Genomic DNA, 17924 nt, shown 5'->3' with positions numbered 1-17924 from the left:
ACCAAAAGGGCCAAAGGGTGAGTACACCGCTGCTGGAGAAGGCCACGCTGCTGTTCCGCCCACACAAAGTTAGTGGAAGGGATTTCAACCTTTGGAGAAAGATTGCTTCAAATATTCCCTATTTGTTCTTTCAGCTTGGCATGACAGTGGGGAAGCACGCCTTAGGAAAAGGTGGCTAGGAAGACCACATCCTATCCGTAGGGATGTGACATGTGGAGATACTGATATGGACTGACCCAGGGGGCAGTACTACATATGGAAAGGGTCTCTGAGGCAGGTCCTACCTTAGAGTAGGGATGGAACAGCTGCCAGAAGAGACTGACAGAGCGGGTCTGTCAAGGGAAGACACGGATTCACCAAGAGGGAAACCTTACAGTGGAAGAATACACATATGGGTTTACCTGTAGGGAATCAGGCCATATGGACACCTAGCCCATTATAGGGGCTGACCAGAGCTCCGGACATGCTAACACCAATACTGGGCCTGGTGACAGACTGCTCCACCAAGTCTGACTGCCGAGGGTGCTGGAGGATGCTCGACCAGGGTATGCCAACCGGGGAACTCTACTGGGAGAAGAAAGGCACTCACATTCCCCATGTTAGGGAGAATGGCGCAGCAAGCGTGACACCCAGCCAGCCCTTCCCGCCAATTACCTCTTACCCAACACACGGGCTCTACACAAAGTTGTAAAACCTTGCGAAGGTGTTAGGTGTCGTCCAGCCCTCAGCTTGACAGATGTCTGCCAGAGAGGTGCCACTCACCAGCACATAGGAGGAGGCCACACTCCATGTGGAGTGGGCCCTCACCCCCAGGGGGCACGGCTCGACTAGGGAATGGTATGCCAAGGCGATGGCATCCACTATCCAGTGGGCCAACCTCTGCTTGGAGACAGCTTTCCCCTTCTGCTGACCTCCAAAGCAGAACAGGAGCTGCTCAGTGCTTCTGAAGCTCTGGGTGCAGTCCACGTATATGCGAAGCGCTCTCATGGGACACAACAACGCCAAGGCTGGATCTTCCTCCTTCAGGGGCAGCGCTTGCAGGTTCACCACCTAGTCTTGGAAGGGAGTGGTGGGAACCTTGGGCACGTATCCTGGATGGGGTCTCAGGACAATGTGAGAGTAGGCCGGCCAGAACACAAGGCACTCTTCACTTACCAAAAATGCTTGGAGGTCCCCGACCCTCTTGATGGAAGTGAGCAAAACCAGGAGCACTGTCTTGAGAGAAAGGAACTTAAGCTCGACTGAATCCAGCGGCTCAAAGGGACCCCTCTGAAGTCCTGCCAGAACAATAGAGAGGTCTCAGGAGGGAATCAGGGGTGTCCTAGGAGGATTTAACCTTCTGGCATCCCTCAGGAACCTAACGATCAGGTCATGCCTCCCCAGGGACCAGCTGTCCATTGCATCATGATGGGTTGCAATGGCAGTCACATACACTTTCAGGGTGGAGGGTGACAGCCTACGCTCCAACCGTTCTTGCAGGAAAGAAAGCACGACTCTGACCGGGCATCTCCAGGGGTCTTCTCGGTGAGAAGAACACCAATTTGTGAACAGACTCCTCTTCAGGGCATAGGCCTGCCTCGTAGAGGGGGCTCTAGCCTGAGTGATAGTGTCTACCACCGCTGGTGGCAGATCACTTAGGTCTGCCTCGTCCAGTCCAGAAGCCACACGTGGAGGTTCCAAAGATCTGGACGCAGGTGCCAAATGGTGCCCAACCCCTGAGAGAGGAGGTCCCTCCTCAGGGGGGTGTGCCACGGAGGGGCTGTCACAAGGCTGTCACGAGTTCCGAAAACCAGGTCAGGGTGGGCCAGTAAGGTGCAACCAAGAGGACCTATTCCTTGTCCTCCCTGACCTTGCACAGCATCTGTGCGAGCAGGCTCACTGTGGGAAACGCATACTTGCATAGATCCCGAGGCCATCTGTGTGCCAGTGCCACCGTGCCCAGGGGGGCCTGGGACAGGGAATAATACTGCTGGCAGTGGGCTACCTGGATCATGTCTACCTGGATCAGATCGACTCCATATCAGTGACTGTTTGGGGATGGAGTCAACATTCCCCGGGAAAGGTGAGCTGTCATGAAAGCGCATTGGATACACGATTGAGCTCCCCCGGGATGTGGATAGCACGCAGTGACTTGAGCCACGTCTGACTCCAGAGGAGGAGATGGCGGGCAAGTTGAGACATGAAACGTAATCGTAGACCGCCCTGTCGGTTGATTCACGAAACAGCGTCAGTGCTGTCCGTGTGGAACAACACATGCCTGTGTAGCAACAATGACCGAAACCGCTGTAAAGCTAGATGCACTGCCAGCAACTCCAGACAGTTGATGTGCCAAAGCAGTCGAGGTCCTGTCCAGGACCCTGAAGCTGCCTGCCCGTTGCATGTCGCGCCCAGCCCGTGTTGGAGGCATCTGTTGTGACAACAACATGCCAGGACACTTATTCTAAGGGCACGCTGGCCCATAGAAAGGCAAGGTCTGACCAGGGGCTGAATAGGCGGAGACACATCAGTGTGATGGTGACACAATGTGTACTACGGCGCCATGCCCATCTCGGGACTTGGGAGTGCAACCAGTGCTGAAGCTGAAGAACTCAGCAGTGTCAGTTCAGCACTGACTTGGCATGATCACTGGTGAGCCGTGCCATCATATTCACCGAGTCTAACTCCACACCGAGATAAGAGATTCTCTGCACAGGGGAGAGCTTGCTCTTCTCTCGGTTGACCTGAAGCCCCAACTGACTGAGGTGCCGGAGCACCAAGTCCCTCTGATCACACAACTCCTCTCGGGACTGGGCCATAATGAGCCAGTCATTGAGATAGTTGAAGATCTTGATTCCCACTTCCCAGAAAGTTGAAAGGGTGCCCTCCGCAACCTTCGTGAAGACACAGGGGGACAGGGAGAGCCCGAAGGGGAGGACCTTGTACTGCCATGCCTGACCCTCGAATGCAAACCGCAGAAACGGTCTGTGGCGAGGGCGGATCGAGACATGAAAGTACGAGTCTTTCAGGTCGATTGCTGCAAACCAGTTCTGGGGCTGAACGAATTTGATAATGCGTTTCAGCATCAACATCTTGAATGGGAGCTTGTGCAGGGACCGAATCAAGACTCGCAGATCCAGGATAGGTCGAAGGCCATTGCTTTTTTTTGGGTATGATGAAGTAAGGGCTGTAAAACCCTGTTTTCATCTCGGCTGGAGGGACCAGCTCGATTGCATCTTTCGCACAAGACAGAGGCGTCTCGGACTGCCACCGAAGTCTCGAGCAAGCCATTGAACTTGGAAGGTCACTGGGTGAACTGAATCGCGTAATCGAGGCGGACTGTCTGAGTGAGCCAGCATGACAGGTTGGGCAGTGCAAGCCAGGCCTGGCAGAGAAGCTCTCAATGTTATCCTCAGATCTCCCAGAGCGCCATCCGGTGGTCCCCTGCTCAAGCCAGAGAGACCGAGACGGGTGGCGACAGAGGGGTCTGCTTTTAGTTGAAGTGCCCAGGGGAATCGCCGTCACATGGACACCGCTGTACCGCGCCGTCACACCAACCACGAACAACTCGAACACAAAGATGAAAGGCTTTGTAGTGACAAGTTGCATCAACTACTCGGCTCCGAAGCACTATCCAACCACTAGCCAATTTTCATTGGCGTTTTCTCTTAAACTCAGAGATGACTGGCCTCCCAAATGAGACCCCATATGTCGTTCGACATAACTCGTAGTGATCGACAGATAGGGAACTAAGGTTAACTAATGGGATCTTGTTGTTAAGTGATACCTATTGGTCTTTATATTTCCTTTGCACTTAAATCTGTGTGTGTGTGTGTATATATATATATATATATATATATATTTTTTTTTTTTTTTTTTTTTGTTGCTTTATTGTATTTAAATATTCAGTTAAATTTGTTATAAGACAAAAGTTATTAAATCTGTTAAACCGTAATATGAGAACTTTTTAAAACTAAATTTCAATATCGTGGTAATACCATATACCGTGATAACAGCATTAGCAATTAATCGCAACATGAACATTTATACTGGCATATCCCTAGTTGAGACTGTCCTCTATCACTGTGCCAAATTTCACAACTTTATCGCAAGTGGTTCAATGGGCTCCCATAGACTTCCAGAGTGGAAGAAGAAGAAGAATATATATGAGTATATTTAGAGAAATTACATTATTGGGGTAAAGAATTGATTAGATATTTCAAAAACACTTTAAAACATGTAAAAAACAAAACAAATATTGTTTGTTTTGTTTCAATGATACTGAACTTAAGCCAGTTGTTGGCCTGTAGTCCACAGCAATGCATTCAATCAAGTTTGCAAATCTCTTTAAACTCTACACTATTTTAATTGTCGATTGAACTAAATGTGTTTATTTAAATATAACTAAAATACATTGATTGCAACCACTTACGTTTTTTTAGTGCAATGTGTAAATTTACAGACATTAATCAACCCCCCAAAACAACATATTCCCTGAAAATTGAGTTAACTCAGAATGAGTGTGAAATGGAGAGGAATTTAGGGTCGTAAAAGTCTGAATCTGAATATGAAACAACTGCTCAGAGAACAATGACATAAATCTGTACTGACAGAAGCAAACTAGATCAAAATAGAAAACCCCACTGATGTTCTTGAGCACAGGAACATGTGTCTAGCTGAGGCACATTAAAGGACAAAAACTGTACACTCGTGAAAAAGAGGTTTTGACAGCAATTTCATAAAAGAAACATTTATGGTTCCTGAAAGATCCTCAGTGAACAGCTCTTAAATCTTTTTGGCCTCGTCATTTTTAGGTTAAACTTGGTACTTTTGCAGTCTTGAAATGTAACTTTATATATGTATGTATGTATGTATTTATTTATTTTCAGGAAAATATATCTAATATAATTTTGTTCAATAATATATATTTCTTATTATTATTTAGATTTCTAAGGTGATTTTATAAATGGTCTTTTTTTTTTTTTTTACTGCAAATGGACCCATATCCGAATCATGATTTGTGTGTGTGTGTGTTCACATAGCTAATGTGTCTCCAATTCACCATCCGATAAAGCTACTAATTTTAAATTGTCAAAACATGACATTTTTCAACTAAAAGAGATTTTTCTTATTGTAAATAAAATGTTAAAAAATCTAAACAACCATTTTCCACTACATGGAGGCCTTTGTGTAATTGAACATTTCCATGGATGTTAAAGGTTCTTCATAGAACCACAGATCCCAATAAAGAACCTGCAGGTGATGCTTGTCTCCTTTAATGTAAAAAAACAAAAAAAAAACAAGGGCTGTGCCATTCTCTAAAGTGTGCATGGATCTGCGACTTCTAGTCCAAAAAAAATAGACCAGGTATCTTTCAACATGACCCACAATTTGGATAAAATGGAAACTGGGATGCAGGGTCATGTCTTAGCACTTAAGTGAAGATTGTATTAGAAATCTCTGTGGAGACAATGAATGGTTCCAGAACCAAAACTACAGAAAAATTGCATGATTATTGTTGATTTCCTCACTCCAAAATTCACTGGCCTTCCCTGTCCTCTTCAACCACCTGTGTTTGTTGTTGTTCAGAGACAGGGTCATAACTACCTTCAAATTAATATTCCACTGCCTATTATTATACTGATGAAAAGTTATGCAGGCTGCTTTTTCTGCCTGACATTATCCAGACCAATGTGAAGCATCTGCCATGAATAACCTTCAATGCCTTTCTGTCACCAGTGTTATCCCTCAGCAAGTCAGAAAGAGAGAGAGTCAGTCTGAGCAATAGTAATAGTGATGTTTGTCCTGAGAAGAAGCACTAACAGCAGATGTGATGGTGATTTATAGTATCTTTAGAACTTACCGTGCTCATCCAGCAAAATGTTGTCTGGCTTAATGTCTCTGTGAACACATACATAAAGTTTAGTTAGGACAAACGCTCTGTTGACACTTCACTCTAACAATTCATCTGGATACAGCAGAAAACCAGTAAAGCATCACATTAACATGTCAGCTGTAAAATTAAGAAACACTCGTGCCAAAAAGAGAATGCAGCGTCACTGGAAAATCTGTGTGTGAGGAAGATCCAGAAAATGAGTCCCATATGATTACAGATGACAGTGGAAGCTTTCTGCCACTGAATAAAAATAAAACAGGTAACTGCGAAATAAACATTTCTATTAGGTATGATATTTTCCACCTCAAACCTCCAGAGACATTTTTTAGCCTTTATCATTTTCTAACCATCTTTCATGTAATTTCATGTGTTTATTCAATGAATAAAATTAGAACAAAAAGATACTACAGTACTGATATCGATCAAATTAAATCAATCAACAAAATCCCTTTTGCACTTCAGATGCTGCATCAGAAGTGGAATTTAAATGCATTTACACAGACTATTTCAGCTTAGAAATGTCATGAATGCATTTACACACCAGTTACAATTGCATAAATGTTATATGATTTTAAATATAAAATAGAATGAACATAGAACTATGCAAAGCTGCTTTAAATATGAAACTAAAACCAAGAAGTCGCCGTCTTAATGAGTGAGTCATTGATTCACTCATTCAACTGATTTGTTGGAAACAGCTGATTCATTCAGGAATGAAGCTAGTGACTTTATGGGGCTGGTTGCATAAACTAGACAAGTCTTAAAAAGTTAGTCATCATTTTATTTAATTTTTTCTAGACTGGTCATAGCTTTGATGAAACGGTAGATCGGTCTTATTTTTGTTGGCAAAGTAAGACTGGTTAGCCCGTGGCAACTGCTAGTTCTTAAGACACATGATTTCTGAGTTTATGCAACTGTCCCTAGCAGATTTCAGAACCAGATACTTGAATACTACTACTCTCACTATTTCTGCCATGAAAAGGTATACTAAAAATAGTAAGAGTAGTAAACTTGTACGCCGTTTCAAATTTAGCCACTGTCTTCATGAATGGCTTATCGAATCATTGACTTGATTCATTCAGAAATGTCGAATCATTCTAGAACGAAACACCACTGTGTTGATCAGAGGTGCAATCATTGTCGAAATAGAGCAAAACAGTCCATACTGACAGCGTGGTGTCTAAAATAATCACGTGATGTTAACTTGAACATAACATCCCATTTGAACAGTGGTGGCCAAAATGATTAGCACACTAGTATTTTCACCAGCTAAAAAATGGTTTGAAATCAGTTATTTCTATCGTTTGCTGTAGTGTGTCAGTAGGAAATATCCATTTACATTTCAAAACATTCATTGTGCCATTAATTGTAATAATCCAGTGAGATGTGTATGCTGCACACAGAGATGTGAGCTGATCATCATCAATCTGTTTGGAGTGACATGAAAAAACAGAACAAACTGAGACAAACTCAATCCAGAAGAATTACTGTGTCTCCAAGACGCTTTAAGAAACCTCTTGTAAAAGCTCCTGAGAAACTCTCTACTTTAAACTCCTTTAAACTCAAAAGATGGTCTACCAAATGTTGATTTCATTTAGTTAATCGAAGTTCATAGATAAAGAAAATCTGTTTTTGATATTAATTTTTTTGACAGCATCCTCTTTTTTTACAGAATTTTACACAAGTGCCTAAAACTTTTAACAGCACTGGAGCTTTGTTGGAAGGTTTTTTGAAGCGTCTTGAACAGTTTGTTCTGTTTCTTCATGTCACTGCAGACAGACTGATGATGATGAGAGCATATCTCTATGTGGAGCACTGGCTGCTGTCAGACAATAATCTCACTGGATTATTACAATTAATGGCAAAATGAATGCTTGGAAATGTAAACTGATATTTCCTACTGACACACTTCAGAAAAAGATAGAAATAACTGACTTGAAATCTTTTTGTTTTTTAGCTGCTTAGTGTTCTAGTCATTTTGGCCATCACTGATAACAGCTAGAAGCTGTTTTTGAAACAGAGCTGGCTGAGCGATAACATTTAAAAGCAACAAACCAAAAAGACGTATCTACACATACATTTTCCACTAAATTGGAATCCATAGACTAATTAACATCAACTTTGCATATCGAAGCGAGGAGTTGCTGTTGACAGATCACAGGCGTTTTCCACAAAGAGGTGAGCTCAGGTGTGAAAGGTCAAGCGTGTTGAGTTTAATGAGCTGACATTTGCACAGAGCTACTGCTTATCAGCAGCACACATTAAACCCAAAGATGCTCGTCATGGCAGCTGCTGGATGGTTTCCTGGGCAACAGGTGTCAAGGAAACCTTCCTCCAGCCGGTTATATGTGCTTTCATCCAATGGCCAATTCATGTTATTAGTCATGTAAAAGGAGTCTGTTTACAGTTTTTGAAACTGAAAATTCACAAACAAGAGGAACATTTTTCAAGCAGGGATTTCACAGGACATTTCAGAGTGTCTTTTTTTTTTTACTTTTTAGTCTATGGATTCTAGTGTAGCTCGATTAGACCACGCCCCCTTATTTGCATATTCCGTGGGTCGGTCATTATTTAAATTAGTGACAGTGTGACATTTTTAATGCTCAAACAGCAACATTTCACACTAAATTTGAAAACCTGAAAAATCATAATTAGGACCTAGGACTAGACAATAATTCAGTATCAATATATATACTGTATCACAATACACATTTCTGATATTTTGATATACATTATCAGTGTTTCCCATAATTAACTGAATAAACATGAGCACGACATGTTTCAAAATAGTGCTTCCCTCTTGTTCAAAGACGTCGCATCTGATTTGTAATGAGTATTTGTGACAGAATCATCAGCCAATCAAATGTTGACGTTCAATGACAGCACGCTCTCTGGGTCTAGCAATGTGCACAGTACTACCCCCAGCCAGGGTTGCCAGGTTTTCAGAGGGGTGTCCCATTAAAATCACATTCTAGGAGTAAAATACATATTTTTGGCAGGGTTTCTCTGGTAACATTCACATTCCAGGGGCTAAATATCACAAAACTGAGGTCGCCTCAACCAGTGGACATAAAAACAACCCGTGGCAACAGTGTTAAAGTAGTCCAATTTGGCAGCACTGCCCCCCAGCGTTTAGTTGGGCATTTCCAAGGTATGAAAGTGAAATGAAAAGAAAATGACAGTGCCTACACAGGACACTGTTGCTAATCTACTAAATTCCTTTTCAAGGCGCTTTTTTTGCAGACAAAGGTCTGTTTATAATACTGTGGCGTGGTGTGTGGATGTCCAGTTCTGCTGCCGTGGCCACGTTGTCATTTTAAAGTGACGTGAATGATCATATTGACCCTTGTATTGGTGGATTGCTTTTAATGATCCATGCATGGAAATGTACTCTCCATTTAACCCACCCCATCTAGCCTAATGTTGAAATTGTTGATCAGCTGTCGTTGTTGTTGAGAGCCTGTGTGAGGCATAATATGCAATTTATATGCATATGACTGCGTTAGCTGTTACAGAGATATGTAAGATAGATGTGTAAGGGTATGTAGTTTACAGTTGCTTACTGAAGGCCCTGACTGAAACCCTACAGTACACTACTATTCATCTGATAAAGTAGCGTTTATGAGCGGAGCGCTGCTTTGTGTTCAGCCATTACCTCTCCAAAAGCACCTCCTGCTGGCAGAGAATGAATTGCATTTTCAAAAGGCCCTCCAACAATGTGTTTTTCCTGCTGTTTAAGAATAATCAGCCAATGTACAGTTTAAAGGTGAGTTTAAGGTGAGTCTGAGAGTCTTATGTTTATTTGACAGTAATTACACTGAGAGGCTGCCAAAAAGATGCATACAATATCTGGTCACCGTTCAGCAACAGCTGTCAATTGCTGTTCCCTCCTGTACTGTTATAAAGGTGCTTTGAGTTCAGTGAATGGATGACAGTAGCTAATAATCATTACTTGTCAATATTATCTACAACCTCTAGGAGTCGATTCAGCGGTTATAAAAGTGACATGGGAAGTCAGCATGAGTTCTTCCTCCACACCTCACACACCTGGCCTTTCTAAGAGCTCAGTGGCAGTGTTATCTGACCACCCAAAGCCATCCACCACCTTTTCTTTCGCTTGACTGCTCCAACAACCTATTAGCAGGATCTAATGGCCTCATTACATCACATATCATGATGAGCGCTGTAAGTGAGCTGGTTTCCTGGTCACCAGATCCCTGCTGAGGAACAGAGGGACAGCTGGACACCGACACAAAAGTGCTTTAATAAACCTCAATGTTTGCTAGTGGTGCTTGATGAAGAGAGATGGCTGATTTTCAGATTAACTGGACTAAGCTGGACATGTGTTACCCTTTACTGGCCTTTTGTCTAATACAACCAACTCCATGATTAAAATACCCAACCAATATTTTCACTGTTAACTCTAGACATTGCATATTGGCTGTTTTTTTATACTTAAAAGGCACATATTAATGTCTTATTTTGCATGATCATATTCTAGATCTCAATCTCTACCCCATACTTAAACGTAACATATATCTATTAATTATCAAGCAGTATACAAGCCATCTTTTTATTATTTATTCAAAAAGGGATTTAATTGACATGAGCACTCAGCCAGTTATGAAAATGTGCCAGATTTGGCCATAAAGACTCATTTTCATCTGCAGTCCCTGGCAGGTTGATGGTATAAGGTATATGCCTATAATAAGTAAATTATATGACCATATGGTGCATTAAACAGTTAAGAATCCTCTAAAAGCAGATGCTAGTAAACATAAACAGAAGCGTGTTGACACAAAGACAACAAAAATACTCCAAAACATATGCAGACAGAACATGAGTCTGCTTATGTATTGAATTACGGTGAATTATGGTTTTTATTAATGTACTAATTATGTGGAGGTGGGGCCATAATAGATAATAAAAAAAACTTAAATATATGCAAATGAAATCATGTTTTCTCAGTAAAAAAAAAAAAAAGCAATTTCAATTTGAAAGCAGAAATGAAACTTGACTAGATATCAACCTCAGCTGGAACTGTTGCATATCTTAAGAACAAAATGAGAAGTGTCATACTGTTAACTATTCATTCAAATACTCAAATAAACACAAGCAGAGAGCAAAACAAATGGCTCTGAGGCTGTAAAGCACATCAACTCCAGATTGATCTGCAGGTGTCAGACTGAGCTGATTCAAGCTGACAGCTGTCGCTCTGTGTGAGAGGACAGTCAACATACATTACCAAACAAAAAACATTTAATAACCAACACCTTTCATACACACACCAGGCATCTTAATGCAGCTTTTCAGTTATGATACCCTCAGATTTTTTTTATGTTTTTTGAGGATTAATTATGCATTTTTTTTATATCTCATTCATTTTTGGACTGTTTATTTATTGCACAACAAAGCCAATAAACATTGCAAACAATAACTTTATACAAACCAGGGTTTGCATAAAAAGGACAATTGTAGGCATGACATGCAATATCTATGCACACTCGTTTTATGCTATTTTTATCTCATAAATATATAGATATGTTTAAAAGAGCAAACACTTTGCTTTCCATGTATTTATTATTATTATTTTAAATCATAAGATCAAGAACCTATTAAATAAACCATTTAAAATGATAAAAAATTAAACTATACAAAAATATGGCAAACCGCACACAGAAATTTCAGGAGTGTAAAAATAGGCTGTTGACATAATTATGACAAAATTAACTTGTATGATTGATTTACATGCATCTTTTGTTGTTCTTTTATCTGTAAATTAAGTCTCTGTTATATTTTATATATTTTTTTTAGGTTACACTCTTCTTTGGCATCTCTCACTAAAATAGCTTGTGGTTTTAGCATGTTTTTATAGTAAAGAGCTGCTGCTAACTAACAGTTTGTCTCTTCTAGTGTTTTGTTTCGTACTGATAAATTGGATGTGAAAGGCAAATGCCATTCAACATGCACTAAAAAAGTGCAGTTAGTGTTTTGATTTTATTCGGATTTCATATAAACTTTAATATGACTCAGGCCAGTTCAATGTTGATTCAGTTCAATTCGCTAAAAAGTGTTGATGTTGCATCTCAGCCATCTCAATGAAATTCAGCTCAGTTCAAGTTTAGTTCTCATCCGATTATGAAGTATATAATTGATCTAATATATACATTAAGTGTGAATTCTCTTAATGAGTTTGCACGACTTTCTTGTAATCATAAACGCAACTCAAACATCAGTTTAGAAAACGAATCCCATTTGAATAGTGCAAAATGAAGAATGGATTTGTTAGTGAATGTTTTGGTCTTTCTCACTCATCTGCCACATCCTGTTTTGAAGAGCCTCATCTCTTAAGATCTGTTAACTGAGCAGCTATACTAGCGTTAATAATTCAAGTAGCGGTGAGAAAAAAACCAGGGTGTATTGTTTTCGTCTCAGGAGCGCAGTGGGAACAGGGGTGTCCATCTCATGGGAGATCTTCCATGAGGAACGGAAATGCACTGGAGGCTGATAAACACATGTGCTGTTCCTCATGTGGTATAAGAGATACTGTATTACAACATACAGTACTGCTATTAAGACAACATAACAGGACTAGTTAGTGGGCTAAACTTAGTGTAATTAAATAAGGTACAAGAGTCAGTGCTGTAGTTAAAGTTAAAGGCTTTTGCTTGTGCAATAGAGTATGTTATCATTAACAAAAACTGTCAAACTTTATTTTAAAGGTGTCATAGAATGCATTGATACAATATTTTAAATTGTTCTCTGATGTCCCCAGAGTGTGAATATGAAGTTTCTCAAATATCTCAAAATACCCGACAAATATTTTTTTTTATAACTTATTGAAATTGCCACTTTTAGGGTATGAGCCAAAGCACTCTGTTATTTGTGTTTTTCCCCTAAAATGAAAGTGAGCTGCTGCTCCTGCCTCCCTTTTCAGATGAGTGTGGAGCAGTCAGTGTTGCCAAGTCTGTGGTTTTACTAGGTTACCCCAGTAATGTGATATTATGCTCCTAAAATGCTAATTTTACCATGGGAATCCCACCTAAAACTTGTATTTTACCTCACGGAATGCAATTTTTTCCTGTGAGATCCCCCTCAATATGTGATTGGGCTAGTTTTGAGAAACAATTGGGCAGGTCTTGTTGTGAAAACCTGGCAACCCTGACACTTGTGTACAAAGCATTGGTATTGATCCCTCTTTAAGAAGCAATCTTTGCTCAACTCCAGCGCTGAACTGACCCTTGTTTGTGAGACAGTCCGGTGTAAAAAGTCAGAACAAATGTATAATACTTTTACGTTTTTTTTTTCTGGGACATTTACTTCGAAAATGAAAGTTAACCACCATGTCCTCAGCGTTCTATGGAGACTCCTATGTCCGTTGGTACATCCCAACACAAGACACTTTTAATTTCTCATTGGCGCTGACACTGTATCTCCAGCAGCTACAGTGAGAGAACAGTAATGGTGGACTGCAGCTTCTCACTCAGGGCTGTGTATATGCCATATGCCGCGTTTCCACCGAAATTCCCCGGAACACTTGTACCAGGAAACTTCCCCAGGGCTGTGTATATGACATAAGTTAATAGGTCACAAATGGGAAGGAACTGCTAGTGTAAAAATCATGTTTATGATTTATTGGGATTATAAAACAATGAGTGGATGGATTTTTACCATATAGGCTGGTTGTTTCCACACACTGCGGCCACAGAACTATGTTCAAACAACATATACAGTAAAAGTGATGTTTGCATTCTGTAGCACCTTTAATGTCCAGCTATCACTATTAACAAACCATTGACTTAATTTGTAAATAACTTTATTCATCCCCTTGGGAAAATTTAGTTCCAGTGACTTTAATATGCAGTTCTCACAAAAGACAATAAAACATAAATTTCACTGTAGTACAATACAAATTTCACAGAACTTAGTAAAAAAATACCAAATACTAAATTAGACCTGCTCATTTAGAGAACATCTCTCTACCTGAAGGCAAAAGCTCAAAGTCATTATACAGTGGGAGACTATTATCAGAAATAATTTTTATAGCTTTACCAAGACATCTAGTCAGATAAATTTGTTGTAAACCCATCCCAGAGATAGCAAGTTATTTACTTGCAGTACTTACAGTTTTCCTGTATTTTTTTTTTTTTTTGTAGAAAGAGGTCAATAAACTTTCAATAAAAGAGTTATAAAATAACCTTTAACAATGGATCTTCCAAAGGAAACAAACATCTTTGCTGGCCTTTTTGTTCACAGAATCAGTCCATTTATCTCACTTCAGTGATCTAAAACAACTACAAGACATTTATACTCATCTACCCTCTGGATCTGCTCCCCTTTAATAATGGTCACACATGTTGAGGCTCTTTCCTAAAATCAATTCACATTTCTTTAGTTTTTTTAAACATTTAACTTGAGATTTGATACATAACACCAAGAAACACTTTTGGTAGTTCCTATGATAGCAAAGTCCACCAAAGGAGGTAGAGGTTTTTTCGGATTTGGCTCCAAAACTCTGGAATAGCCTTCTTGATAACGCTCAGGGTTCAGAAAGAACTTGATCTGTTTAAATCTAGATTAAAAACACTCTTTGGCCAAGCATTCAAATAAAGCATCTCATAATCTTGTACTGTAAGGTGTATCTGATCAAATGCAGCTCTGCTAATTATGTCTCTATTGCTTCTCTGTTTCTGCCACGGGAAGTCAAAATTATACAAGCTTCTTCCTGAGAAGAGATGATGCCAACCCTGAAACAACATGAACTACCAAGTTTTGATACAAGTTTGATTGCAACATATGATTATTGCTGTTAAGAATGTTCATCGTCTGTTTGATTACGTCATTAACTGAATTTTACTGTACATTTCTGCCATATGTTCATCAATTTGACAGTCACTACTGATAAGCTACTACTAAATATATTGTAGAAACTTAATTTTCTGAAAAAGCTGCTTTGCAACGATTTGCATTGTGAAAAGCGCTATGCAAATAAACTTGAATTTAATTGAATTTATTTTAATTGAATGAGTGAGAAAGTCATTTTGGACACTGACATTACAGCTTCCATCACTGTATGGACAGAACGTTGTCTAAAGCCAACAAACAAATGAAAATGATTTGAGAGAAGTGTGAACAATGTCCATGTTCTAACCAGCATATCACCTGCATGCATTAAAAGCATAGTCATTGGTTATATTCATTACAGAGAAGTATATCCTGCTGGACAGAGATTAAGTCATCTCCTGAATTTCTCTAATTCATAATAAGGCTGTTGATGAATTATTACTGTCTACAGCAATTAACTCTTTCCTTTGGCCTGATTATCTTTCATCTCATGTGTCTGTGTGGGATGAAACAACAGCACATTTGTCCAGAATTCTCCAGAAAGTTTGGCTCTTCAGTAAGTGAGATTTAGTCCAGATATTCTGGATACAATAATGAAGTATATACTGATGTCTGATACTTTTAATGTATTGGAGGTATATAAATAAAAATGTTCATTAATGTCTTACTGTAAATATTTAGGGCTCAAAATGAACAAAAGGGGTGTGTTCTCTTTTTCACTTTCACATACCTGGCAATAAAGCTCATTCTGATTCTGGAAACCAGGTCCGGGTGGGCCAGTAAGGTGCAATTAGCAAGAACTGTTCCTCAACCTTGCATAGTGTCTGTGCGTGAAGGCTCACTGGGGGAAATACTTTCTTATGTAAAGTCCAGGACAGCTGTGTGCCAATGCATCCATGCCAAGGGGGGCCTTGGTCTGGGAATAGTATAAAAAGCAGTGGGAGGACTCACTGAGAAACAAACAGGTCCACCTCAACTTCGCCAAATCGACTCTAGATCAGCTGCACCACTTGGGGATGGAGTTGACACTGTCCAGGGAAAGTAAGCTGTCATGCGAGTGCATTGGCGTTACGATTGAGCTCCCCTGAAATGTGGACTGACTGGGCTGGCTTGTTGTTGAAATGCTCCATCATAGTCAATGACTCTAACTCCATATCGAGAAAAGAGATTTTCTGCACAGGGGTGAGCTTGCTCTTTTCCCAGTTGATCCAAAGCCCTGCCTGGCTGAGGTGCTTGAGCACTAGGTCCCTGTGATCGCACAACTGTTCTCACGAGTGGTCCATGATGAGCCAGTCATCAAGATAGTGGAGGATCCTGATGCCCACTTTCCACAGTGGGGTAAGGGCTGTAAAACTCCAACTCGATTGCATACATTGTCAGTAGGACAGCAATCTCCTTGCACAGGACAGGGGCATCTCAAGCTACAACCAAAATCTCAAAAATGGCACTGAAAATGGGGGGGGGGGGGGGGGTCACCTGGCAAACTGAATCGTGTAGCCAATTCGAACTATCTGAATGAGCCAAAGGGATGGGCTGGGTAGCTCAAGCCACGCATCCAAGCTCCATGTGAGTGGCACCAAAGGGACAATAGACAAACCCGAAATGGAGCAGCGGGTTGTGCTGGATGGCATGGAATGTATTGAATTCTGACTCAACACAGCAGGACTCCCCGTATCCCTGGAGGGACCAGCCAGAGATGTGTGAGAAGGTGCTGCATCCCTGAACCGCAATCTTGTGGCCGTTGGCAATAGGGCCATCGTGGGCGAGAGTGAGGAGGCAGTGCATCGCTCACTGTCAACCCATGAGCCTGGCAACCTGGAGGCAAAGAAAATTGCTCTTTGAAATTGTGAAACAGAACCAAAGATTCTCCACATTGCTCTCCTCCAGGGGAGCTTACAGGCTTTGGATGGGAGATGAGGAAGATTCCTCAAAGTAGCGGCGTTTTGTGGGCACAGGTGCACAACAACTGCTCTCTCCACCTGGGCAATGTCCATGTACACCCTAGCCACCCCGCCATCGAGGGTAGCGAGGACGGAGGAAGGAGACGAGTGGCTTCTGGCTGTAAAAGGTGCCATCCATGACTTCATTACTTAGTCATGCATCTCTGAGAAGAAAGGACGTGGGGCAGAATGCGGTCGTGAGTCATGCCCTGTGTCGAGAAACCAATTGTTCAGCTGCAAGGTCTCGGGACTGGGCATGGGACAACTCCAGCCCTACTACTTATGGCTGCCTGGGCAAGCATGGCTGTCAAATGGTCTGATTTGGTGGTGGTGACCACCCGAGGGGGACAGCCCCAGCGAATCTTCATTCTCAGAGGACGATAGCCCATCCACCGATGCTGTTATCAACATCTAATTCTAAAGCGATGCACCGAATGAAATGCTGGGGCCACCTTGAAGCAAGTCAGCATAATCATCCCGGAGCCGCACAGGACAAGCAATTCGGGAAGAGTAAGAGGTCTGTGGGGGCTGGCCCGGCAGAGAGGCCCTTCCTTTAATCTTCAGATCTCCCAAAGCACTAGATGGGAGTCCTTTGCTTGTGGCAGAGAAACCAGAACAGGAAGTGACAGAGGATTCTCATATTTTCAATTTAAGAAAGCAGAGAGGCGATCGCAGCATTGCCATGGTCATGCGCTCACAGTGCGGACATGAACTATCTCCGAACACTTGCAATTTTACCTCATGATGTACTTTCTGCATTAATTCATTCTTAGTAATGCTTAGCAGAAAAGTGAACAAACTTAAAATAAAAAAATAAAAACTTGTTTTAAAAACATTACAAATTATTGTATTGTTGTATTGTTGTAATTTATGCTGTAATGTTAACCATATACCACATTTAATCTACAAACTCAACAGTGCTATTGTTTGTATCTATATAAGCAAACCAGGCCACACATAGAAAACAGTACAGTATATCAGCATCTAACTAATGCTTGTGCATGAGACTTTTTTTATTATTATTATGTGTTCCTTTTTACTTTAATTGCATTAATGGATTTGTAAAAGCTTCATGTAGTCATTACCTGTGGATGATGCGTTTGTTGCGCAGGTAGTGCAGAGCGAGGGCGATTTCACACACGTAGTGCTTGACTGTGCTCTCTGTAAAGTGCACGTTCTGCTGTAGATGATAACGCAGATCTCCTCCCAGCAGCAGGTCAACTACCATGAACATGTCCTCCTCATCTTGAAACGAGTACCTGCGTTAG

General features: G+C 41.1%; 1 protein-coding gene across 2 annotated transcripts in view; it reads right to left on the bottom strand.

Moving 5' to 3' along the window:
- The window catches only part of LOC113038233 (serine/threonine-protein kinase 32B-like), a 51929-nt gene that overhangs the window by 17867 nt on the left and 16138 nt on the right, over nucleotides 1–17924 (bottom strand). For both annotated transcript variants that reach the window (XM_026195509.1, XM_026195510.1), the window contains exons 4-5: nucleotides 17742–17915; nucleotides 5840–5877 (exon numbers count right to left, since the gene is read on the bottom strand). In XM_026195509.1, coding sequence (XP_026051294.1) covers nucleotides 5840–5877; nucleotides 17742–17915 — 212 coding nt within the window. The remainder of the gene's footprint in view (nucleotides 1–5839; nucleotides 5878–17741; nucleotides 17916–17924) is intronic.

This window comes from Carassius auratus, chromosome 21 (assembly GCF_003368295.1).
Source record: "Carassius auratus strain Wakin chromosome 21, ASM336829v1, whole genome shotgun sequence".
Taxonomy (NCBI): Eukaryota; Metazoa; Chordata; class Actinopteri; order Cypriniformes; family Cyprinidae; genus Carassius; species Carassius auratus.
Note: the sequence above shows the minus strand (reverse complement) of the source record. Positions and strands in the feature narration are given on the sequence as shown.